At 37.4% G+C, this 27,098-nt stretch overlaps 1 protein-coding gene across 3 annotated transcripts; it reads right to left on the bottom strand.

Annotated features, from left to right (window-relative positions):
- Positions 1–705: 705 nt before the first annotated feature.
- Positions 706–26,730, bottom strand: LOC117914664 (folate-biopterin transporter 1, chloroplastic). 3 transcript variants are annotated; one of them, XR_004651299.1, is made up of 10 exons: positions 26,435–26,730; positions 15,686–15,921; positions 15,205–15,269; positions 14,943–15,105; positions 4,473–4,621; positions 4,128–4,382; positions 3,829–3,997; positions 3,651–3,743; positions 1,346–1,905; positions 706–1,215 (listed from the first exon to the last, which is right to left on the bottom strand). XR_004651299.1 is itself a non-coding variant. In XM_034830092.1 (9 exons), the coding sequence occupies exons 1-9, from the start codon at positions 26,685–26,687 to the stop codon at positions 1,603–1,605; spliced, it is 1,686 nt and encodes a 561-aa protein (XP_034685983.1). In that variant the 5' UTR covers positions 26,688–26,730; the 3' UTR covers positions 1,273–1,602. The 3 variants fall into 3 exon arrangements, 1 of the variants encoding a protein (XP_034685983.1); XR_004651298.1 differs by having other exon boundaries at positions 706–1,219; XM_034830092.1 differs by lacking the exon at positions 706–1,215 and having other exon boundaries at positions 1,273–1,905.
- Between the last annotated feature and the right edge of the window lie 368 nt (positions 26,731–27,098).

Consider the following 27,098-nt stretch of genomic DNA (forward strand, 5'->3'; position numbering starts at 1 on the left):
ATCCCTCTGTTATAATAAAGCAGCATAAGATTCAGCAATAACTTTTGGAGGGCCAGGGCTGTTCTAGGCTTGAAATTATTGCTTATGGAACTTAGTGCATTTTATTAGGTGGGCCATTTTGTTTAATTTTTAATCAGGGTATCCTGTGCACTTTGTGATTAAAATCAGGCTCAATCATTTGGGATTCAACAACTATTTCAACTTCCAACTCCCCCTCCCCCCCATATGAAAGCTTTTGTATGTTGGACACACTGTCTGAACAATGAGAGAGAATCTGACCTAAAAACGAGTCATGCATGTATGAATAGAAAAAGGGAAGATGGGAATATATGAAAGGAGTAATGGATTGGTTTCGCACTTTGCCTCAGTCCACCAGACCAAGCTTTAAAGTAGGGGTGAGACATTTCAATTCAACATGGTCTGTAGACCTATTAAAGAAGAATGAGTATTAATAAATGATAAAAAACGTTTACCTTATCCTCTGTTCTCTTTCCAGCTTCATGAATATGCTGATCACAAAAAGGCGAAAATCATAACACCTGCTTTATAATGTGAATTTTCCTATCATACTATGGCATTGGAACATAACCATCATATTGCTTTATAATCTAAAAAATGCTGATAGATTTTAGGGCACCGCTAAATCTAATAAACGAATTCTCAAATTTAGTTCTCTGCATTGACGTAAATACAATCAGTTCTTAATTTTTCGAGAAAAAAAAACAATAAGATGGAGATCCTTTCATAAAATCAACCATTCTTCTCAATTTTTATTTAGACTTCCTAAAACAAAACAAAAAAAAAAAATTGTAGGATGACAACACATTGGAACACTTACAATTCTGGTCAATATTGTGTGGCATGCCGCAGTTGAAAAGTTCTGGTGGGCCCGCATTCAATTCATGAAGATGGAGTAGAACAGAAGAGATGACAACACATTGGAACACTTACAGGGCCCTACCATGTGGGCTGCCCCTATCAGAACGCCTCATGAGAGGACCATCAGAAATGTGTTCCTTTTGGTGGTGGTGGGTTCGGCTTTGCTCACTCCAATTAAGTGCACACTGATCCAAAGTACTATTTGGATAAATTGCATACCTTGACAAATTCAATCCCTCTGATGCACAGGTGACTTGAGTATTGCCCACATTCGAAGAAGCAGTTTTGTGACTATTGCCGATGGATCAAGGGATTGTAACTTGGTTTATATTTCACCTGGCTAGAGTAAATAAAGACAATAAATAAAATATCAAAATTGAAGACAACTCCAAGGTTCGGAAAAGCATAAAAATATCAATGTAAATAAAGTTATCCTCCTGATGAGTGAGAACTTGAGAGCACTTACAAAAGAATGAGCTTAGTACATGGACAAAAAATGCTGCCTTTTTGTCTGAAGAGTTACAACAGTAGTCAAGTTCCAAACTCAAATAGCATGTGCTTTCAAAATGGGACATTGTGTTATTTACAAGTAAAATTCTCTCTGTTACTTTTGTAACCTCCAGCTAACCAAGCTCAAAATTTTGGCACAATGAGGCTCTAAAAGATCCCTTGAAGAGTGAAGCAGGTAAGTTTGAACAATGTGGATGACAACAAAATTCAAATTCAATTACACTTCATCTCGATATCTTCAGTCTCCTTTGTAGAAGCATCATCAGGGCTGTCTTGAGGAAGGAGGCCAAGGAGTGGCAATGGCAACAGAGAGCTGAGATTGCAGAGGATTATCAAAAAAGTTAAATTATCAAAGCTATCCTTGGTGACACCAAACAGCTGGGTCAGACCAGCACCCACCAGCCCCCCCACAACACTTCCTCCATTTGAAATGGACATAAGGGTTGCAAAAAGAGTTGCTTCCATCCCCTGTGGACATAATCTTGCTGCTAAAACAAGAACAGGCATGAATGAAGCCTGCAATAAAATCTGGTATCAACTTCACAGTATAATAACCAACAGAACTAGTCTGCATAAAATAAGATCAAAATTATACCAAGAAAGAATGCATCAAAGGAAAATATGGCTTTCTCATTCATGCTGCATGCTTTACCATCAAGCCCATGTCATGATCTCTTCCTAAAGTTGTTGCTTACAGATGCTATGGTTAAATTTTTGAGCCTGATACAAAGGTCTTGATTGTAAATTCTTTATTCTTCATTATATTCTTATTATTTCTAAATGCTGTCCTCTGCTGGTAAATTATTTACTGTTCTTTATTACTGTTATTAATTTTAAATTTTGTTCTCTGCAGTGAAGCAGCAAATTTATGCTGAAGTATACAGAATTCTATTTTCTCACTGAATCCACTTTTTTTCTTCCTTTCCTGAATGTGACAGAAAGCTCATTTGTTCCCTCTTTGCAAGTGTGACTGGCATATATCTACAACAATGCAAATCAATTTCCTGGATAGGCAACAAAAGGAAAGAATGCAATGTTTTCAAAATCAGACCAATTAAATTACTGGTCATGATTCATTGATTGGACCAATAGTTCAACCATAATCAAACCATGATGTCAACATGTCATCATAAATATATCATTTATATATTATTAAAATTAAAAATAATTATAACCAAAGAAAAAAAAAATGACGTTTCATTTCTTAAACTTTAAAATTAATTGATTAAATCCTGATAAGGGTAAAATGTAACTGTATTAATATTTCTAATTTTATTAAATAGCACAAGGATAATATTTAATTATTACCAAGATGTATAATATATCCTAGAGTGAAATAAAATTTATTATTTAACTTCATTCACATCTCAACATTTATATATTCTATCATTCTATTATCTTATTAAATTCTTTTTATCTATATCATTTTCAATTTTATTATACAAAGGGAAATAAAAGTAAATTATTTTAAATACTCTATATCATTAATAGAAACCCATAATATTATAACAAAAGGCACTCTAAATGCCCTATATGAGCTGCCCCTGGTGGTGATCCCTGTCTTATTATTACAAAAGGCCCAGGTTGATTCTAAAAGCCATAAAAATCTCATATAACAGTTGTTAAAACTATGGGAAAAGCCAAATTATTTCCTTTTTTTTTCCTTGTAGGTTTTTTTTTTTTTTTTTTTGGGGGGGGGGGGGGGGGGGGGGGGGGGGGGGGGGGGGGGGGGGGGGGTGGGGAGATGGAGGGGATGTTGTTGCAAGTTGATGTACCACAAACTATTTAGTCAATTAGTACAAGACAAACCTAACAAACTGGCATATGGCCAAATAAAACATGTAAAATTATTAAATTACATGCATATCAATTGGAACAGCTAGCCAGGAAAATAGTTATGATTCCAATGATGTTTCACAATGATTCTTCTATAACAGAAAATTGGAAAAATCAGCTACATGGTTAGCAAGAAGAGAGAGAAAAAACTAAGGATGTTCATGAATTGAAAAACATCTCAAAGCAGGTTTGAATAATAATTTTTTTTCCCCTAAGGATTCAACCCTAATTCTGGCACCTCCTTAGAGAAATATCCCAATAAAAGCTTTTTAATAATTAAACTTGCAAATCACCCAACCATTACAGTGGTCTCAATGTGATATAAACAACACAAGAGATGAGTGAGATACAGTGAAAGTCAATAACATATATGTTTTCTGCCAATTCTGTGTCAATGCAGTTTTAAAAAAAATAAAACAAATTACCTGACCAAGAACAGTTAGAATCAAAGAATCCCCAATGGAGAACCATTCATCACTTATACCAAACTTCCTGTTTAATCCAGTGACTAGAAAAACCTAAGCAATAACAAAATATATATTATTGGCAACAGTTAAGTTGAATGTAAATCTTGAATAACTTCATATAAATTGTAACACAAACCTGGGTCATCCCAAGAGCTGAGCCAAAAATTGTAGTTACAAAAAAAATCTTCCGCAATGGAACATCTTTCAAAAACCCATTATACAGTCCAACACCAATTAGTGATGCCACCGAAGTAACAAGCTTGACACGTCCTAAAAATTCTGGGGTGAAACCAAGTCTATTTGTGCTGAAATAAGAAGATCAATTGTTAAGATTGAAAGAAGATGCTAAGAAATAATGAGAATTTTCCAAGTGGCATTAGGATTAAATCACTGAAAGTGAAGGGCAAAATATTCACAATCAAGGATTCAACATACGTAAAGTAAAACATGGCAGAGTCCGAGTGTGGTGTTGCCTGCCAGAGGAAAATGAATAAGGTGGGAAGAAATATATTACGCTGCCTGACAGCATCCCACAACTGAATAATGTTCTGTTTTGAGCTCTCATAAAAGCTAGGACTGATCAAAGGAAAAGCCTGTCCCCTTGCTGGACCAGCCACAGGCTGTTCTTTAACAAGAATAGCGACAGCAGATGTTATCAGAGGTAGCAATGCCGTGACACCAAAAACAAACCTGATACATTAAACTTGACACCAAAATGAATGGCTAGGATGATCAACAGTCATAAGAAATTGCATTAAAAAAATTAACCACCCAACGTACCTTACACCATAAGCACCCACCAGGGAGCCACTAAAGTAGGAGCTCACTATTCCACCAAAAGCAGAGGATCCCCAGCATAAAGACTGAAGCGATCCTGACATGCTTTGTGACTCACCCCGAGCCCTCTCTACAACCATGGAATCTACAACCTATACCATGCTTCAGATTAAGACAAGCGTGTGAAGTACGCCACATAAATAAATGGAAGGAAAAAAATACCAACTACAGGATGCTTCTTAATGCACCAAAGAAAAAGTGTTGCACTGGAATATAATTCAATTTAGCTCCTAGTAAATTGGAAATGGCAGTTTTTTTTTTTTTCCAAGAAAAATATTAATGTTTGAAGAAAATATAACATGCCATTTAATGAAGTCACATAACATCATTTCAAAAAAACATGTTTCTCTACAAGAGCAAAAATATTTAGGATAGGTCCTATTTATCTGAATAAAAAACCTGGCCAATATGAAAAAGAAGGCACAGAATTAGGAGATCACAACCATTCCAAAACATTACGACATTCATAAGGCTCCAGCCGTACGATAAGGAGATAATAAAGACATTTAACTGATGTAATCTATAGACACAGCTATTTTATTTAACTGTAGTGAAATTTATGGTTTAATGTATTGATGAACAAACCATGTCAAGTCACAGGCTCCACATAATAGCTGAAAATAAGGGTTTTATAAGTTTTTTCAAGGGAAATAGTATAATTTTACAATTTTAATATAAATTAATTGGACGAGTCCTACACTCCATAATAGCCATTTCTCAGATGCACCTAACCAAATATTGGAGATTTCTGTGAAGGCTTTAGAAGTACACAAGAATTGACTTCTACAGTAATTTCTGATAACATCAGCAGCTGACATCATTAATTTTGCATCATCAACTTGCTGACATCATTAATTTTGCATCATCAACTTGCTTCAATCAAGGTTCATGTACTAGGGTTTTAAACCCATCACTAAGGGTGCATAATGCGGGCTGTTTCATTTTAATGGGATATTTCTACAACATCTAAGAACTTTCCATTGTTGTATCCGGTACAGAAAAGTCTGAATGTTATGCTATTGGTGTTAATCCCTGTTGAATATAATGTATTTATAATGTATAACCTTTCTTTGTTAATATAGGACACATATATGGTAGGACACATGTATGGTAGTTAGGACTCCTAGCCTTGTATATATATATATTTCTCAATTGTAAGTAGATTATTACATTAATGAGAATCAAGGTCTTTCTTCTTTCTCTCTCTCTCAACATGGTATCAGAGCCAAGGAAGAAAACCTAATTCTTTCCTGTTTCCCGTGTCATCAACTCCGGGAAACCTTCCGGTGACCGTGTTTCATTCCGATCACCTTCCCCATCTCCCAATACTTTCCAGTCATTCGAATCGTTGACAGAAACCACTCACCGCCGGCGAACTTTCCGGCGACGTATTTTTCCGACACCAACCATACCAGAAGGAGCGCTTGGAGGAGATCTCCAACTTTTGTCAAGGCACCGACACCAAAAGAGCCTCCACGCGCCGTCCACGTGCAATTTTCCGGCCAGCGCGTGAGAGCGCGTGAGGCCTTTTCCGACGACGCGCCTCCTCCTCCAGCTTCGCCTGACGCCGACCAGCCTCCCCACCTCCCTAGTTCTCCCATCCGAGCCCTGCACGTACCTCTTTTGGGGATTTTTGTCTCCGTCGGCCCTCCAAACAATCTTTCCGGCGAAGCTCCGACTACTTTTTCTCCACTCCAATCCCTGCACGTGCCTTAGGAAGTGTTCTTCTACCTTTCTGGTGGTACCATGCCGCGATCTGAGGTCGTCTCCTTTTTTCGGTGGTGCCACGCCGCAATCTGAAGCCGTATTAGGGCTCTCTTCGATCCAAACATACTTCATTCTCCAGATAAGTAGATATGACTACTTAAAATTCCATTTTTTCCGCTGTTATATCTGGATCTCCTATGATTACTTCGGAGAAATTGGTTGGCAGTGACAATTATCTTTCCTGGTCTGCCTCTGTTGAACTTTGGTTTATGGGTCAAGGATATGAGGATCACTTGATTACACAGGAGGCAAATATCCCTGAGATTGACCGCGTACAGTGGAGGAAGATAGATGCACAGTTATGTAGTGTATTATGGCAATCGGTTGATCCCAAGATTCTTCTTCATCTTCGGGCCTACAAAACTTGTTTTAAATTTTGGACTCAGGCCAAAGGATTATATACGAATGATATCCAGCGTCTTTATTGGGTGGCTTCTGCTATTGTCCATCTTAGCCAATAGGACTTGGATCTATCTACTTATATTGGCCAGATTGCCTCTCTTAAGGAGGAGTTCTTGACTGTGATGCCTCTTACTCCTGATGTTGGGGCTCAACAAACATAGCTTGACAAGTTCTTCATGGTTCTTACTCTTATTGGCCTCCGTCCGGATCTTGAGCCTGTCCGCGATCAGATTCTTGGTAGTTCATCAGTTCCGTCCTTGGATGATGTGTTTGCTCGCCTCTTCCGTATCTCCTCCACTCAGACTTTGCCATTTGATAGCACTTCAAATTCTTTTGTGTTAGTTTCTCAAACTAGCTCTCGAGGAGGCCGCAGTGGTACCCGAGGTAAAGGTCAACGTCCTCATTGCACCTATTGCAATAAACTTGGCCACACTCGCGATCATTGCTATCAGTTACATGGACGACCTCCTCGCACTGCCCATGTGGCCCAGTCCTCTGATTCTCCGTTGCCTCAGCCTCCAAGCTCTTCCGCATCTCAAGCTTCTGTTGCCCAGCTTAGTAATGTCTCTGCCTGCCTTACCCACACATCTTCTCTTGGACCCTGGATTCTAGATTCTGGAGCTTCTGATCACTTATCTGGTAATAAGGATCTTTTTTCCTTTATTACTACTACCTCTGTTTTACCTACTGTTACTTTAGCTAATGGTTCTCAAACTGTGACTAAAGGTATTGGTTTGGCCCTTCCTCTGCCTTCTCTACCTCTCACTTCTGTCCTTTATACTCCTGAATGTCCTTTTAATCTTATTTCCATCAGCAAAATCACTCGTACTCTTAATTGCTCTATTACCTTTTCTGATAAATTTGTGACCTTGCATGACCGGAGTACGGGGAAGACGATTGGCATAGGACGTGAGTCTCAAGGCCTCTATCACCTCACCTCGGATTCATCTCCTGCAGTTTGCATTTCCACTGATGCTCCTCTCCTCATTCACAATCGTCTGGGCCACCCTAGTCTCTCCAAGTTCTAGAAGATGGTCCCTCGTTTTTCCACTTTATCGTCGCTTCCGTGTGAGTCATGTCAGCTTGGGAAACATACTCGTGTCTCGTTCCCAAAGCGTTTGAATAATCGGGCAAAGTCTCCTTTTGAGCTTGTCCACACTGATGTTTGGGGTCCTTGTCGAACTGCGTCTACTTTAGGATTTCAGTATTTTGTCACTTTCATTGATGACTATTCTGGATGTACTTGGTTATTTTTAATGAAAAATCGAGCTGAGTTATTCTCTATTTTCCAGAAATTTTATGCTGAAATCCAAACCCAATTCCATATTTCTATTCGTGTGTTACGCAGTGACAATGCCAGGGAATATTTTTCAGCCCCATTTACTTCGTTTATGTCCCATCATGGGATTCTTCATCAGTCTTCTTGTGCTCATACTCCTCAACAAAATGGGGTAGCTGAATGCAAGAATCGACATCTTGTTGAGACAGCTCGTACTCTCCTCCTCCATAGTAATGTTCCTTTTCGTTTTTGGGGGGACGCTGTTCTTACCGCTTGTTATTTGATTAATCGTATGCCCTCCTCTGTCTTACATGATCAGATTCCTCACTCCCCCTATATGGCTTGAAACAATCTCCTCGGGCATGGTTTGGCCGTTTTAGTTCTGTTGTTCAAGAGTTTGGCATGTTTCGCAGTACAGCAGACCATTCAGTTTTCTATCATCATAACTCTTTGGGGCAGTGTATTTATCTGGTTGTTTATGTGGACGACATCGTCATTACAGGCAGTGATCAGGATGGTATTCAGAAACTAAAACAACACCTTTTTACCCACTTTCAGACCAAAGACTTAGGGAAACTCAAGTATTTCTTGGGAATTGAGATAGCTCAATCCAGTTCTGCTATGGTCATTTCCCAAAGGAAGTATGCTTTAGACATCCTGGAAGAAACCGGTATGTTAGACTGTAAACCGGTAGACACACTTATGGATCCGAATGTCAAACTTGTACCAGGACAGGGGGAGCCTTTAGGAGACCCCGGGAGATATCGACAGCTCGTAGGTAAATTGAACTATCTCACCATTACTCGTCCAGACATTTCTTTTCCTGTGAGTGTTGTTAGTCAATTCCTACAGTCACCATGTGATAGCCATTGGGATGCTGTAATCCGCATTCTTCGATATATCAAAAGTACACCAGGCCAAGGTGTGTTGTACGAGAACAGAGGTCATACTCAGGTTGTTGGCTACACAGATGCAGATTGGGCTGGCTCACCCACAGATAGACGTTTCACTTCAGGGTACTGTGTTTTTATTGGAGGTAATCTAATATCTTGGAAGAGTAAGAAACAAGATGTAGTGGCCAGATCTAGCGCTGAAGCCGAGTATCGAGCTATGGCTTTGGCAACATGTGAACTCATATGGTTGAGACATCTTCTTCGAGAGTTGAGATTTGGAAAGGATGAACAGATGAAACTCATATGTGATAACCAGGCCGCATTACATATTGCATCCAATCCAGTCTTTCATGAAAGGACCAAACATATTGAAGTTGACTGTCATTTCATTAGAGAGAAGATCGCATCAGGATGTGTTGCTACAAGTTTTGTTAATTCAAATGATCAACTAGCTAACATCTTCACTAAATCTCTCGGAGGTCCTAGGATTAAATATATTTGTAACAAGCTTGGTGCATATGACGTATATGCTCCAGCTTGAGGGGGAGTGTTGAATATAATGTATTTATAGTGTATAACATTTCTTTGTTAATATAGGACACATATATGGTAGGACACATTTCGGTGTTGGTGAATGGTGTGTCGGCTGGGTTCTTTCCTAGTTCTAAGGGGTTGAGGCAAGGAGATCCCCTTTCCCCTTACCTTTTTGTGATGGGGATGGAGGTGTTGAGCAATCTGATTAGGAGGGCTGTTGAAGGGGGGTTTTTGTCGGGATGTAGGATCCAAGGAGGAGGAGGGCAGCCTGTGCATGTTTCCCATCTACTTTTTGCGGATGATACTATAGTTTTTTGTGAAGCCAAGAAGGAGTGCCTAACTTATTTGGGTTGGATTCTATTTTGGTTTGAAGCCGCCTCAGGATTAAGGATAAATCTGGATAAAAGTGAAATATTCCCGGTTGGAGAGGTGGAAGAGATGGAGGAGATGGCTGCGGAATTGGGCTGCAAGGTGGGCTCTTTGCCTTCGGTGTATCTAGGGTTGCCTTTGGGGGCTCCTAACAAGAGCGTTGCCGTGTGGGATGGGGTGGAAGAGAAGATGAGAAGAAGACTTGCGCATTGGAAGCGTCAATATATCTCCAAAGGCGGGAGACTTATTCTTATTAAGAGCACAATGGCTAGTATACCATTGTATCAAATGTCTCTTTTCCGTATGCCAAAGTCGGTTGCGAGAAGGCTTGAAAAAGTGCAAAGGGATTTTCTTTGGGGAGGAGGAAACTTGGAAAGGAAAGTGCACCTTGTTAAGTGGGAGGTTGTGTGTACGGAGAAGGAAAAGGGGGGCTTGGTTTAAGGAAGCTAACCCCGCTAAACAAGGCTTTGTTGGGAAAATGGATTTGGAGGTTTGCTTGTGAAAAGGAAAATCTGTGGAAGCAAGTGCTTTTGGCGAAATACGGGCAAGAGGGTCTTGGTTGGGTGACCAAAAGGCTAATGGGGCGTTTGGAGTAGGGGTTTGGAAGGAAATTATGAAGGAAAAAGATTGGTGTTGGGAAAACATGGCGTTTAATATGGGGAATGGTTCCAAAATCAGCTTTTGGAAGGACTCTTGGTGCGGTTGTACAGTGCTGTCCCAAAGGTTTCCTCACCTTTATGAGATGGCTGCTAATAGGAATGGCACAGTAGCAGATTTGTGGGACCAGAATGTGGGCCATGGTGATTGGGATTTAAGATTTGTGAGGGGTTTCAATGATTGGGAGCTGGAAATGGTAGGTAATATGCTCCATTTTTTGAGGGGGTTCAAGCCTACTTTAGAAGAGGATGCTGTTTTTTGGAAAGGGGGGAGAAACGGACAGTTTAAAGTAAAAGAAGCATACAACTTGGTGGTAAATACCGTGGCTAATAATTTCCCGAAGAACAACATTTGGGTGGATAAAGTCCCAACAAAAATTCTGTTTTTTGCTTGGGAAGCTACTTGGGGTAAGGTGCTTACGCTTGATAGGCTTCAGAAAAGAGGGTGGCACCTCCCTAATCGGTGCTTCTTGTGTGGTTGCGAAGAGGAGACTGTAAATCACATCCTCATACATTGTATAGTGGCAAAAGTCCTATGGGATATGATATGTGCTTTGGTTGGTGTTCAGTGGGTCTTTCCAGAAACTGTAAAGGAGGTCTTGTTAAGCTGGAGGGGCCCTTTTGTAGGGAAAAAAAGGAAAAAGATATGGAAGTCTATACCGTTGTACATTTTTTGGACCCTTTGGAAGGAAAGAAATAGGCTTGCTTTTAGGGGAGGGATGATAGATATTCAGAAACTTAAAAATTCTTTTGTCTGTAATTTATGGTGTTGGGCGAGAATGTATAGTGGAGAGAGGTCGATGTCTCTTATAGGCTCGTTGGAGTGGATAGCCTCCAATTAAGGGATGGTGGGTTTTCTGTTGTTTTTTGGTGGAGAGGCTTAGCTAATTTGTATACCCCCTGTATACGTGTGGCTTTTTGGTCTCTTATCAATATATTCTGTGCTTACTTATCAAAAAAATATATGGTAGGACACATGTATGGTAGTTAGGACTCCTAGCCTTGTATATATATATATTTCTCAATTGTAAGTAGATCATTACATTAATGAGAATCAAGGTCTTTCTTCTTTCTCTCTTTCTCAACAATCCCAAAGAAAGGTGGAGATCAAGAACTTAGAAGACTTCAGACCAATAAGTTTGATAGGTGGGTTGTATAAGCTTTTAGTTCAGGTGTTGGCATATTGATTGAAGAAGGTGGTAGGAAAAGTGGTTTTCAAGTTCTAGAATGTTTTTTCTTGATGCAGTGCTCATATAGCTAATGAGGCAATTGATTATATACCAAAAACAGTTCCAATGGTGTAATTTGCAAGCTTGATATTAAGAGGGTAAATGATCACTTCACCTGGGGCTTCCTACTAGCTATTCTTGAGAAGATGGGGTTTGGCCCAACATGGTTTGAATAAATCAAAGAGTGCATCCCCACAACAGTTTTATGTGATAGTTAATAACACCCCCTCCAACCTTTTTCAAAGCTCTACTGAGACAAGGGGACCCTCTTTTCTCCTTGTTTATTTGTGTTGGCTATGGAGGTTCTGGAGAGCGGTTTTTTGTTAGGATTCAAGGTGAGGGGAAGGGGCTGAAGGTGTCCCATCTGTTATTTGCTAAAAATGCCCTTACTTTTTGTGAGGCTTCACAAGGTCAAATGGTTCATTTAATCCAGCTACTCATGTGGTTTGGTGCTATCTCAAGGCTAAAAATAAATCTAAACAAAATTGAGTTGATCCAATAGGAAGGGTAGCTAATATGGAGGAATTGGCCTTGAAGTTGGGATGCCTTCCCATCTACTTGGGGCTTCCCTAGAGCCTCCCTTAGAGCATAGTCAATTTAGAATGGCATGGAAGAAAGGTTTCTTTGAAGACTGTCAATGTGGAAAAAGCAATCTATTTCGAAATAAGGGGAGTCTTACTTTGATTCGAAGCACCTTATCCAATTCATCTATTTACGTTATGTCCTTGTTCAACATTCCTAAAATGATTAGATTGAGATTTGAAAAGATTCTAAGATACCTTGTATGCAGAGACAAGGCTTTAGAGAAAAAGATGTATTTAGGGAAACGGTCAATCGTTTGTAAGGAGAAGAGTAAGACGGGCCTAAGCATTAGATGCCTTTCTTCGCTTAATAAGGCCCTCCTTGGAAAATGGTGTTGGGGATATGCTTCTAAAGGAGAAACATTTTGAAAACAAGCTAAATAGGGGAAATATGGAGAAGAAGAAATAGGTTTGAGTTCTTGTAAAGTGATAGAAGGGTCTGAAGTTGAGTTACAAGAAGGCATCAGAAAGCGATGGGATCTATTCAATGGTAGAGCATCCTTTGAGGTGGGCAATGGGAGGAAGATGAAGTGTTGAAAAGATAAGTGGTGTATGTAAGAACCCTTATGTCTTTCCCCTCTTTGCATGTCTTACCTTCATCAAAAAAGGCTTGGGTGGCAAATGTATGGGATGATCTAGATGAAAGGGGCCACTAGATTTCTTATTCTCTAAATACATGAATGATTAAGACCTAGACAATGTACAGACTTTTTTCTCAAGGTTACAAAAGAAGGTCCATGAAGAGGAAAGAGAAGGATAGGGTGGTTTGGATGGGCCCAAGGGATGGCATTCTTTTTCTATCAAATCTTTATATTTTGTCCTAGAGCTAGAATGTTCGATACCTTTCTCAGTGGGCATCATTTGGAATTCATGGATTCTATCTAAGGCAAGTTCTTTTGCTTTGGAAGCTAGTTCAAGGATGTGTCAACTTTAGGTAAATATCAAAAGACAAGGTGGTCATTGATGGACAAATATTTCTTTTGTAAATATGAAAGGGAATTAATTGATCATATATCCTGCTTTACTATGCCAAAATAAGGGTGGTAGGGCAGTTACTTTTCTCTTTATTCAACATTGTTTCAGTCCTACCTTCTACAATTAGGGAGATTCTTTTAAACTAGCATGGCTCTTTTGTGTTAAGAAAACGAAAGAAGGTTAGGAGAAATGCTCCTTTGTGCAGTTTTTAGACAATTTAGAAGGAAAAAAATCGAAGAGTGTTCAAAAATGAGGAGCAGTCGTTCAATCACTGAAGTGCCCTTTCCTTGGAAATCTAGAATTATGGGTTAGCATATACATAGAAAAAGGATCAGTGCCTTCACTTGATGCTATAGATTGGGCAGGATCTGACTTAGGCAAGGAGTAGTTTTTTGTGTTCTATCTCTCTTTGGAAATGCTTTTTGATACCCATTATATATGCCCTTTGTACCTCGGTGTATAGTTTCTTTGATGCTATCTATAAAATCTTTTTTTATTACTTTAACCCCCACCAGACCCACCCAACCCCCTCCCCAACCTTAAAAGAAAAATGGAAAAAAAATACTGATAACAATGTTTTTTTCATGCATTGAATTTCTTTTTGAAATAATAATGAAAGTTGCATGGAGCTAGATCAATATTTGCTCTAGTGGTAGGCACCATGAGCTGAGAACAAGATGTTCTTTCTTTCTTTGTCTTTTTCATTTTTGTTTTCTTGTTTTTTGTTTTTTTTTTTTTTTTTTTTTTTTGCTCGCTAGTTGTAGGTTGAGATTGAAATTTTTGTCTATTTTACAGGTGAATGGGGCTCAGGCATGCTAGAACTTACTAGTCCAACCTAAAGGAACACCTATTATAGGGTCAGTACAAACCTCAAGTTACAACCATTAGCCACGAAAATGGTAACTAACTAGCATGGCTCCTCTGTAGTTGAAAAGAAAACACTTTGCTTGAATAGAAAATTTGAGGAACATCACCCTTTGGTCACTGTTATGAAAAGCAGGATATATTGCTTCACTCAATGTAACTCAAGAATAGAGGTGTCTATCTTTTCTAGGCTACAATATGAGAAATCACTAGTACCCAGATGCACTCAGGGAGGGGCAACATAGCAAAATCTTATTGCTGTCATGGGACTTAATAAAACATCACACTGATCAAGAGTGTGATCTTCAGGATCATATTTTTTTCCACTCACTTAAAAGATAAAAACAAATTTGGGGTGTGGGGGAAGTGTGGTGGAGGGTATTGGACCACTGTCAAAAGTTTTGCCATGGAAACCAAAAAATTCAAGAATTTGGTAGAACAGATCAAATATTTAAGTCTCTAACAGAATTAATCCCAAGTATGAGCAGGTTTCTGTACATGTACTGGGTAGAGAGCTGCTTCCCTTAATTAGGTATATGCCTAAGAAGTAAAAAAGACTAGGCAGAGAATTATAGTTCAGTTCATCCCACATGGGAGATGTGCTGTTGCTGCAACCTAAATGGAGCAGGCAAGATTCATCAACAACTAAGAAGGAAGTTGATATGGGCACTTAATAGCTCTGTACACCCATAACAATTCTCTTTCCAGAACACTCAGTGTTTTGTGTGGAGATTTAGTAAGCCAATATATTAAAAAAACCTAAAAGAGTAAAATTCAGAGTGTAATGTGCCTGCATACTGATTAAAAACAGTTGATATCTCTAACAAAATAATTTGAAGTAGAAACATAAATTCAGATACTTACAACATCTGAGAAGGCAACAGAAAGAGAACCAAGAAGTATACAGAAAGCGGCACCATACTTGCTGTCCACAAAAGTGGCCATCAAACTCCATGAGAGTGCTCCAAGAAGCCCTGATAGAACCAAGTATGACCTTCTTCGATAACCAAAAAGTGGTAAAGAATCGCTGCAATAAATAAACACTTATTAAACACAAATAAACAAATAGGAAACATGTATTTATCAATTAAGGGAAAACAATGGAGATAAAGGAATAGGCCGGCACCTAATAAACCCATAAAGAGGTTTGACAAGCCACGGTAGTGCAGAGAAACCAGATATCACAGCAGTCTAGTCAACCATGTATAATTTGTCAGTCTGTATGAACCTTTGATAAGATAATCAGGTTATTTATTAGAAAAACGTGAATTTTCCTCTATTTTCCGTAGTTCATGAGCCAAAAACTCAAGTAATTCCCGTAAATCTTTTATACTGAAATTGTAACCTACACAAAAATGGTGAATAGGCCACCATCAACAGATTAAGATATTAGAACAACAGTTGGTTTGAACCATGACCATAAAAATGACTGGAATATTCACTCTTTAAACTATTAAAACAAAGAAAAAAAATGGTATGGATTACATGTGATTAAATGAGTTCTACTATAACCTAAAAAGTTAAAGCAAAGAAAGAAAATAGTATGGATTATATGCGACTAAATGAGTTCTACCCCTAAAAAATTTATGAAAGTTAAGATCACACACCTCTGCAGGATCTAGATGCAGATCGTCTTTTAAATAAAAACTGACAGCAAGCCTAGAAAGGCCTAGAACACCTTGGACAAAATATACCATGGCAACGGCAACATTATCAGGGGACAGGTCCACCCCAAAGCACTTGACATTGCTCATAAGATATCTGTTCTTCCGTGGAGCAACTTGACTATGTGAGCAGGTCTCTCCTTCCATATTTGTTGTTAGCATGTCCCCTTTCCCTGCACCTGGATCAAGAATACTAAACAATGAGAGAGAATACAAACATTAACTGTTCAATCCTTCTGCATTGAAATCTCTATCATCCAAGAATAATTGTTATCACTTATCATATAACTACTAGACTAGAGTCTGAATGCCAAATTGGAAGGACATCCTCCTGTTTACAAAACTCTCTATGCAAAATAATAACCTTGGTTGTGGCAACCAAAGTTTGATGCAACAAAGGAACATAACCAAGAAGAAAAAAAAAAAAAACCCACAAAAAACAAAAAACAATATTAGCTGTATATATCTGTACTTACCATAATTAAGTTGTTTCCTTTCTTGTAGGCTGATTCTTAAGGATAATACCTTCCTAATTTAGGACTCTCAATTGTATATATATATATATATATATTATTCCTCTAATAAACATACAGTAATTTCTCCAAATACCTTTGTTGAATTACATGGTATCAGAGCCTTTAGCTCAAATTCTGGGTTTGTTATTTCTAAGTCACTGATTTCCAGTGACATTTTGCCATTCTCTGTTCTTCTTGGGTCACGGAATAAAAGTGACCTGGTAGTGTTACTGCCTACGGAGGGGAAAGCGCGGTGTCAGGATCGACTGATACCCGAAGTCTGGTGATCGGAAGCTAAACGCGTGAAGCTCACGCGCCCTGAGAAGCAAGAAGCGTCAACTCATGCATCGGCGCGTGGAGGAGCGTGGCAGCTTCTTTTTACCTTCGACCAGTTCCATTGGCGTCGCAATCCCGTTTTCCGGCCAGTGTGTGGTGCGGTGATCTCGTTCTTGGATTGTGAGATTCTGTTCTTGGGATTTCAGGTGTTTCTGTTACTATTTCTGTTTGGTCTACAAGAGGTGCTTGTCTCTTTCTTTCTTCTTGCTGTGGTGAATTGCAATTTCTGGTCTGGGCTGCTCTTATCTAGGTGTGAAATTACTTTGGAGATTGAATTTTATTGCCATGGAAGAGAATAAGAATTTTGTTGCTGATATAGTGCCTGTTGTGTCAAAAATAACTGAACCCAAATTAAATGGGTCTAATTATATTGAATGGAGCAAGACGATCAAATTTTATCTGAGAAGTGTTGCTAAAGATGACCACTTGACTGAGGAACCTCCTAATGATAACACTAGAAAACTTTGGATGCAAGATGATGCATGGTTATTTCTGCATATTAAAAACTCTATTAATAGTGATATTGTTGGTCTGTTGAGTCATTATGAATTTGTTAAAGAGCTAATGGATTATCTAGATTTTCTTTACTCTGGTCTCGGATGTATGATGTATGGAATGCCTTCCATTGTCCTGAGAAGGGAGCTAAATCCCTCACTGCATACTTTATGGACTTCAAGAAGGTATATGAGGAATTGAATGCACTTATGCCTTTCAGTCCGAATGTTAGAGTACAATAGGCTCAAAGGGAACAGATGGTTGTTATGAGTTTCTTATCCGGTCTCCCATCTGAGTTTGAGACTGCAAAATCTCAGATTCTTTCTGGTTCCCTTCAGGAAGTGTTCAGTAGAGTTCTACGAACTGAGAATGTCCCGTCTTCTCAGCACACCAATGTTCTTGCTGCAAAAGGAGGAAATGCAGAGAATACAAGGAGGGTGAATAACAGGGGCGGAAACAAGGCATTTGAAAATCATGGCAATGATTCAAGTACCATTGTGTGTTTTTACTGCCATGAGGCTGGCCATACCAAGAAGAACTGCAAGAAATTGCATAATCATAATCGGAGAAATCAAACTACCAATGTTGCTACATCTAATACTGCTACATCTTCAAACTCCTCAGACAAGATCGTCACAATGACAGCAAAAGAGTTTGCTAAATATTCACAATATCAGGAATCACTGAAAGCATCTACTCTTGTTATTACTCCGACAGAGTCAAGTAAAACATGTCTTGTCTCCTCTTCAAACAAATGGATAATTGATTCAGGTGCCACAAATCATATGACAGGTAATCATAAAACTTTCTCTACCTTCAGAACACATTTTGCTCCTCCTATTACTGTTGCTGATGGTTCTACCTATGAGATTAAAGGGTCTAGGACTGTGAAACCATCTTCTATTACTTTATCTTCTGTGTTAAACTTACCAAATTTGGCCTTTAACTTAATCTCTGTCAGTAAACTTACCAAAAATCTGAATTGTAATGTCTCATTTTTCCCTGATTATTGTGTGTTTCAGGATCTTAGGACGAAACCGACATTTGGTAAAGGACATGCATCTAATGGGCTCTATATTCTTGATGAGTGGGTACCTCGACCAGTTGCGTGTGTCAATACTGCCTCTTCTGTTGAAGCTCATTGTCGGTTAGGACATCCTTCTCTATCGGTGGTGAAGGAATTATGTCCTCAGTTTGATAATTTACCTTCATTAGATTGTGAGTCGTGTCATTTTGCGAAGCATCATCGTAGTTCTTTAGACCCAAGGATTAATAAACAGGCTGAGTCTTTGTTTGAGTTAGTACATTCTGATGTTTGGGGTCCTTGTCCTGTTACTTCTAAAACTAGGTTTCGATATTTTGTTACCTTTGTGGATAATTTTTCTCGAATGACTTGGATTTATTTTATGAAGAATCGTTCAGAAGTATTTTTCACATTTTTGTGCATTCTCTGCTGAGATTAAAACCCAATATGATGTGTCTGTGAAAATATTAAGAAGTGATAATGGAAAAGAATATGTGTCTAACTCATTTCAGAACTACATGAGTCACAATGGGATTCTTCATCAAACATCTTGTGTTGATACTCCTTCTCAAAATAGGGTTGCTGAAAGAAAAAACAGACATTTACTTGAGACGGCTCGTGCATTCATGTTTCAGATGAAGGTTCCAAAACAATTTTGGGTTGATGCAATTTCCACAGCTTATTTTCTGATCAACCATATGCCCACTGTAATGCTTAAAGGTGATATTCCGTACAAAGTAATACATCCACAAAAATCACTCTTTCCAATTGAACCAAGAATTTTTGGATGTACATGCTATGTTAGAGATACAAGGCCTTCTGTTACTAAACTTGATCCTAAGGCATTAAAGTGTGTTTTCTTGGGGTACTCAAGACTGCAAAAGGGCTATAGATGTTTCTCGACTGATCTCAATAAGTATCTAGTATCAACGGATGTTGTGTTTTCAGAAGACACATCCTTTTTCTCTTCACCCACAAGTTCTGCGAGTGAGGAGGAGAATGAAGAATGGCTTGTGTATCAAGTGATTAATTCAAGACCAATTGTTGGGCAATCAAGAATGGTTGATTCTGATGCATCTCTTGCTCATTTGGGTACTGTTGATGATGTTCCTCCTGCTCCAATCAAACCACCGATTGTACAGGTGTACTCTCGGTGCCCAGTGACAACAGATACATGTCCTGCACCAACTCCTTCGTCATCTAATCCTTCCAATGATCTTGACCGTCCCATTAGCCTTCGAAAAGGTAAACGACAATGCAAATCTACCTATTCCATTGCTAACTTTGTGTCTTATGATCACCTATCATCTTCCTCGAGTGTTTTTGTAGCCTCTATAGATTCTATTTCAGCACCTAAAACTGTTACAGAGGCCCTGAATCATCCTAGTTGGAAGAATGCAATGCTTGAAGAAATCTGTGCATTGGAGGACAATCATACATGGAAACTTGTTGATTTGCCTCAAGGAAAGAAAGTTGTTGGATGCAAGTGGGTCTTTGCAGTAAAAGTTAATCCTGATGGCTCTATGGCAAGACTAAAAGCTAGGCTTGTAGCTAGAGGATATGCTCAGACATATGGAGTAGACTATTCTGATACTTTCTCTCCAGTTGCCAAACTGAATTCAGTTCGACTATTTATTTCTATTGCTGCTTCCCAACAATGGATGATACATCAATTAGACATCAAGAATGCTTTTCTTGATGGTGATCTAGAAGAAGAAGTCTATGTGGAGCAATCTCCTGGATATGTTGCTCAGGGGGAGTATGGGAAGGTTTGTTATCTGAAAAAAGCTCTTTATGGATTGAAGCAGAGTCCCCATGCTTGGTTTGGAAAATTCAATAAGGAGATTCAAGCATTTGGCATGAACAAGAACAAGAAAAATCATTCCGTTTTCTACAAGAAATCAGCTGCTGGTATCATACTTCTTGTGGTTTATGTCGATGATATAGTTATTACAGGAAATGATCATGCAGGAATCTCTGATCTTAAGGCATTCATGCATTCCAAGTTTCATACAAAGGACTTGGGTGAACTGAAGTATTTCCTGGGAATAGAAGTATCAAGGAGCATGAAAGGGATGTTCTTATCACAAAGGAAGTATGTGCTTGATCTGCTTGAAGAGACCGGTAAGATAGAAGCAAAGCCATGTACTACCCCGATGGTTCCTAATGTACAACTTATGCTAGATGATGGAGATCCCTTCTACAACCCTGAAAGGTATCGGAGGGTGGTTGGGAAGCTAAATTATCTCACTGTGACCCAACCAAATATTGCATATGCAGTAAGTGTTGTTAGTCAGTTCACATCTGCGCCTACAGTAAAGCATTGGGCAGCTGTAGAGTAGATTGTGTGCTATTTGAAGAAGGCTCCTGGTCTAGGTACACTATACAGTAGTCAGGGACACACTCGCATTGAGTGTTTTTCTGATGGGATTGGGCAGGTTCTAAGTTTGATAGAAGATCCACTACAGGTTATTGTGTGTTCTTTGGTAGGAATCTAGTGGCTTGGAAAAGTAAGAAGCAGAGTGTTGTATCCCGTTCGAGTGTAAAATCTGAGTATAGGGTCATGGCACAGGCTACTTGTGAAATCATATGGATACATCAACTCTTATGTGAAGTGGGAATGAAGTGCACAATGCCAGCGAAACTTTGGTGTGACAATCAAGCCGCTCTTCATATTGCTGTGAACCTAGTCTATCATGAAATAACCAAACACATTGAGGTCGATTGTCACTTCATTCGTGAAAAGATTGAGGAAAATCTAGTCTCTACTGGCCATGTGAAGACTGGAGAGCAACTTGGCGATATTTTTACAAAAGCTCTAAATGGAACTCGAGTTGAGTACTTTTGTAACAAGCTAGGCATGATCAACGTCTATGCTCCAACTTGAGGGGGAGTGTTAGCTGTATATATCTGTACTTACCATAATTAAGTTGTTTCCTTTCTTGTAGGCAGATTCTTAGGGATAATATCTTCCTAATTTAGGACTCTCAATTGTATATATATGTGTATTATTCCTCTAATAAACATATAATAATTTCTCCAAATACCTTTGTTGAATTACAAACAAAAAAAAAAAACAAAAACAAAAACAAAACAAAATTACAATCCTATTTGGAAAACTGTTCTTGAAAACGGTTTCTATTCTTTAGAATAGGAATCAGTTTTCTAACCTAGAAAACATATTTGGCAAACACTTGATAAAAACCTTTTTTGAGAATTTGTTCCAAAGACAGGTTAATCTTTTAAAACAAATTTGAAGTGTATTTGGAAAATATTTGAGAACTTCTGTAATGTACATAAATGTATAGTACCTTCATGGAGAATAATTTGCATAAATGTATAGTACCTTCATGGGGAATAATCTGCATAAATGTATAGTACTTTCATGGAGAATAAGCCAAAAAAAAAAACTATTTTTCATGTTACAATTCTCAAATAGAATTTTGTTCTTGAAAAAACTTACGTTTTTAAAAATTGTTCTCAAAAATTGTTTTAGAAAATGTTTCCAAAGAGGCACTACAATTCCTTTCTTTTTCTTCTTCTTCTTAGAATTTTGTTCTTGAAAAAACTTATGTTTGCAAAAAAATTCTTGTTCTAGAAAATGTTTCCAGACACTACAATTCTTTCCTTCTTCTTCTTCTTTAATAGGCAAAAGAACCAAAAGAACAATTTATGTTCATTTGACATGTTATGTACTTATGTTCCAACAAAAGCTCTTGGGAATTAAGATCAAACTTATAAAGGTGTGAGATACACAAAATTAGTATCCTAAGCATGATATTCTCTTCATTTTGAGTGTGAGATACACAAAATTAGTATCCCCAACATGATACTCTCTTCATTTCTTTAATAGGCAAAAGAACAATTTATGTTCATTTGACATGTTATGTACTTATGTTCCAACAAAGCTCTCGGGAATTATGATTTAACTTATAAAAGTGTGAGATACACAAAATTAGTATCCCTAGCATGATGATACTCTCTTCTTCTTCTTCTTCTTCTTTCTTAAATAGGCAAAAGAACAATTTATGTTCATTTGACATGTTATGTACTTATGTTCCAACAAAGGCTCTCAGGAATTATGATTTAACTTATAAAGTGTGAGATACACAAAATTAGTATCCCTAGCATGATGATATTCTCTTCATTTTGATATATGTATGATTTGATATGACTAGAGGATATCTCAATTCTATGTTCACACTTTAAGTTTTCTAACAAATCTCATTCCTAGGGACAACTATAATAATCGAGCTAGTATTCAATAAAATTTTCTCTTCAAGGTATTAGAGAGGGCCTATTGGACCTAACCAATGTTCAATAGTTTTCACGTGTCTTCATCCAACATTAGACCTTAAAATAACCCCCAGTAATCAAAGAAGGCTATCCTTCTAATGATTCCTTCAACTTATCGTTTTTAAAAAAAATTAAATAGTAATTATGCATTGCGGGCAACATAAATAATCTCCAATAACCACAGGAATCATCTTCTTTTTCTTCTATTCCTTCTTCGACTTATGATTAAAAAAAATTTAATATAGTCATTACCAACTGTGGGCTACTCAAATAACCCCCAGTAACAGCAGAAACCATGTTCTTTTTCTTCTATTCTTTCTTATAATCCCTTCTTTTTCTCTTGGATGCAGTTAGAATTAACTTTTTCGAAGCCAAAAATGGTTTTCCAAATCCAAAAGAGCTTCTATTTGCATTTAGATGGTTTTAATAGAACTGCTTTTAACTTCAAGAATGCAAGAAGTTGTTTTATGCTGAATGAAAATTCCACATTATTAAGATTGTCCCTTTTAAGAACAGAATCTAAAACACTATGCTAATGAAGCCTAACTGTTCCCTTCCCCCTGCGCCGCAACACCACCCCCCCACCCCCACCTTTTTTTTTTTAATAGGTTTTTCTCCCCCTACATATAGGCACCTTTTTCTCTCTTAGCTTCATTCTTATCAATTGATGCCTTGGATTAAGTAGGCAATTTTATTCCAATCATGCACTGGTTTCACATAACTTCTTTCTTTGAGTCTTAATGGTCTTGATCGAGTTCAAGCTATCCAAATCTCAATTTGGAATGAGGTAAGTACGTGTTGGGAGATGTAAGACAAAACAATGACAATTTAAAAATGAAAAGAAAAAAAAATTAAAAAAAGGAGAAAAACATGAAAATTGGAAGGTTGGTGCAGAAGGCAGAAAGAAGGGTAGTTCAAATGTCTGATGGAGAGTTCAAACATTCAGCAAAGAGTTCAAAGACCCTACAAGATGTTCAAACATCTCCCACAGTTTGAAGGTTCTTGAGGTAGAATTCAAGGGTCTTACCATGGTTTAAATACCCTCCTACAGGTAGTTCAAGCATTCATGATTCTTTTAAGAAATGAGTTTTAAAATATGGAAATTACCATGAAAAGAAATCCAAAACAAATTATTAAATAAAGTTTTCATTCGCCAATCACAGTCATTTTCAATGCTAACATGCAAATCATTCAAATGAAAATTCTTCAATGTTTGCTGTAAAAATAAATTTACTGTACTTTCACAATGGCTATTGACAACAAGAATATAACTTTTTATGTAGGATTATTTTTTAAAACAAATAATATCATAATTCTTTTAACGAAAAAAAAAATTTGATTTTTATTAAAAATTGTGAAAAATGGTTGAATATAAATATGTATCGTTTTATTGTGGTATCGTGTATCATATATTTATTGTTACATACACTCAAGATAAGATATGAATGCACTATGTGTCAAAAAAAATGTATCATATCTTTCTATTATATCATGTGCCTTTGTATTAAATGTGGATGATGCATTCCAAAGTCAAAGAGAATCTTCTTGCTAGCATGGGTTTTTGATCAGAAAAAGCAAAAGAAAGTTTGGAGGATTGCCCCTTTATGCCTTTTTTGGACTCTTTGAATGGAAAGAAACAAGAGGTGGTTTGAGAATGTTGAACTTTCGAGTCAAGTGATTAAATGTTGTTTTATGGCTAGCTTTTTGGAATGGATTACTTTGTATATGAAGAATCAATCTCTGACCATGATAAGTCTTATTAATTGGTTGTGCTTGATGTAAGGAGAAGGGGTTGTTTCTTGCTTTCTCTTCCCATTTTTGTCTTTTGACTCTTATTGTATGCATCATGTGTACTTTTTGTGGCCTTTTTAAAGCTTTTTTAATGCATTCCCTTTTATAGCCTGTCAAAAAATTATTTCATGTATCATGTTTTTAACCAACAGAGCAAACCATAAAACTTTCTTTATACATCATAGTCATAAACTCATAAAACATATTGTGTATGGTAAGTTTTTTTTATATAGTAAAAAATAAATAAATAAATAAAATATGAATATATGTGCATATATATTAAAAGCACGACATATAAGGTAATATATAACCAATTTCATGCAAGATAGTAGGATTTAAAAAGTTAAATTATATCATACCATATAAAAACATTAAATACTAGAGTCTTGAAAATTTTAATTTAACAAAATATGAGTTTAATATATAGGTCATCTCAAAATTTACAAAAATAATTTTTAAAAAAAATTATTTGATTTTTTGTTCCAAATAAGGCATATGTAGCTATATGTATTGTTGATACATATGTCTTCATATCTCATCTTCAAAGTTCCAACTTTTCATATTCATCATCATTCCTTCCAAAAAAAACAATTTAATACATATAATAAAAATTATAAAATTGGTTGAAGTTATATATATCATTGTATCCTTGTATCATGTGTCTTATCGTGTATCATAAGACATGTGTAAGATAAGATATGGATTGCAATACATATTATTTTTGTAGAAAATGTATTATATCGTTGTATTGTGTCATGTATTGCAAGTTTTTAACTATAGTTCCAACTAAATCTTTTAAGTCTTAAAGTTTTTCCATAAACACCTAGATTTAACACTTAGAATTTGATATGAGCATAATTGAGAGGATAATCAATGTTTCACCTTGATCTTCAAACTCTCATAAAGCTTTTAAGAACGAATCTTGAAAGTTTTTCAATGGAAAGACAATATCGTACAATGACTTCAAATACTCAATCCAAGGTTGAGGGGATCCACTAAGAAGCATAGGGTCCTACATTGAGGACATGAAAGAAGTACAGAGGTGCTTATCAGTATAAGACCTTTGAAAGTATCCGGATTAGGTAAAACTGTATACCTTCTTTTCATATTTAGTGGCTTATCTATTATCATTTGACTTGTGGCTTTCACATCTATAAAGTTTGTGTTGGGACTTTGTAGGCGGTATCCTCATAGAATGTGTCTCCTTATGTGGATTGTTCTAATTATTCTTGTTTCATTAAATTTAATTTAATCTTGAAATAGTCAAGTATGATAAGAATTGATGAAGATTTTGAAGTTTGACATTAAAAAGTCTGGACTATCTATTCCCCCCACTAGGTAGTTCCATGGTCTAAGAATCCACTTTCATCATCATTCAACCTGTTAAATCTCATGTGCATAGTTCATGTCTCTGCGTTGTTTGTGGTGAAGACCATTTTGGTTAGTCTTTGCTTGTGGGAATGATACAATTGCCTATGATTTTGAAATCATACAGGAAAATTAACAGAAGAAGAGGCAAACTTCAGAACTTTGCAAAGGCACAAGCTTAATGGTGGATTGAGGCCTATGCAATGCAAAGAAACTAAACCAAATAGACCCAATGGATATGCATGCACAAGGCAGGGATTGTGTGTGGTCTGGAGCAACTACGAATGTATCACCACATATTCTGCGTCAGTTGTTCTAGAAATTATTTGAATATGTTTTAGAATGTCTCATTGCCGACTTTTGTTATCTAAGTCATCTACAAAAACCCTTCTTAGAGGATAAGCATTCAACAAACTTCTGTTCCTTCACAAAGTTTTAAGCCCGAGATAAATTACGGACTATCTAAGACACTCTCTTCTTGATACCTCACACCTATACTGTTACTCCTCCGCCATCTTGATTTAACCATCACTGGAACCTAATTAATATCTCACAGCTCTTAAGTGCATAATCATCAAACACAGTGCTCCAAAATATGGTTTGCATCAACTAAATTAGACAAACTCTCAAAATTAAGAAAAGACGAATGACAGAAAATTAATATTAAAGCAAACACGAACGATAATAAGATATTATTCTCCGTTTGGTTGCTGAGAAAACCAAGGAAAAGAAAACAAAATTCGACTTTAGTCTCCCATTCATAAGAAGCTTAAATAAAAAAACAAGCCAATCCTAGGTTCAAAATCTCCAACATGTTTCTTTTTCCGCGTTTTCTTGACAACCAAACGGAGCAAAGAGAAAACTTACAATTTCTAGAATCCACATCAGTGTCGTCGTCCCTGTCCCGCCGGTGTGACGGAGTTGGCATCTGAACGCTGACAGACATGCTCTTTTCCGGCGGTTTACGACGTGTTTTCTGATGAGTGATCCCGTGGATTCCGGCGAGGAACGTAGCCGGTTTCCGATGGATCTGTGAGAGGATGGGAGAGAGGGAGAGCAAGGGCAAAAATGGGTTTTGGAAGGGTAATAATGAGACTGGAGTTGAAGTTAATGGAGCCATTAAAATAAGGGCTTGCACTGCTGCTTCACGAACTCATCATCTGTATACGTACCTCATTCGTGAAATGACGTGCATGTCCTTAATAAAATTACCATTCTAGTGCCACCCTCCAGCGATTGACGCGTGTCATCTAATGCTAGATTCAGGTTCGAGCTGGCCCATGGACCGGCATAAGCCCTTAGGCCCATCTTGATGTGCGCCTATCCTTTCACAGTATATATATATATGCTCGGTTCTGAAAAGTTTAAGGAAAACGGGAGAGTAAAAAAAATTAGAGAAGAAAGGTAGAAAGAAAGGAAAGATGAAGAAAAATAAAAAATAAATTTAAATTTAAGTATATGCTTAATATTATTTTCGGTTGAGAGTTTATACAATTTGCCCTTAGTGATCCAATTATAGTAACTCCGACAT

The sequence above is a fragment of the Vitis riparia genome, chromosome 5 (genome assembly GCF_004353265.1).
Source record: "Vitis riparia cultivar Riparia Gloire de Montpellier isolate 1030 chromosome 5, EGFV_Vit.rip_1.0, whole genome shotgun sequence".
NCBI lineage: Eukaryota > Viridiplantae > Streptophyta > Magnoliopsida > Vitales > Vitaceae > Vitis > Vitis riparia.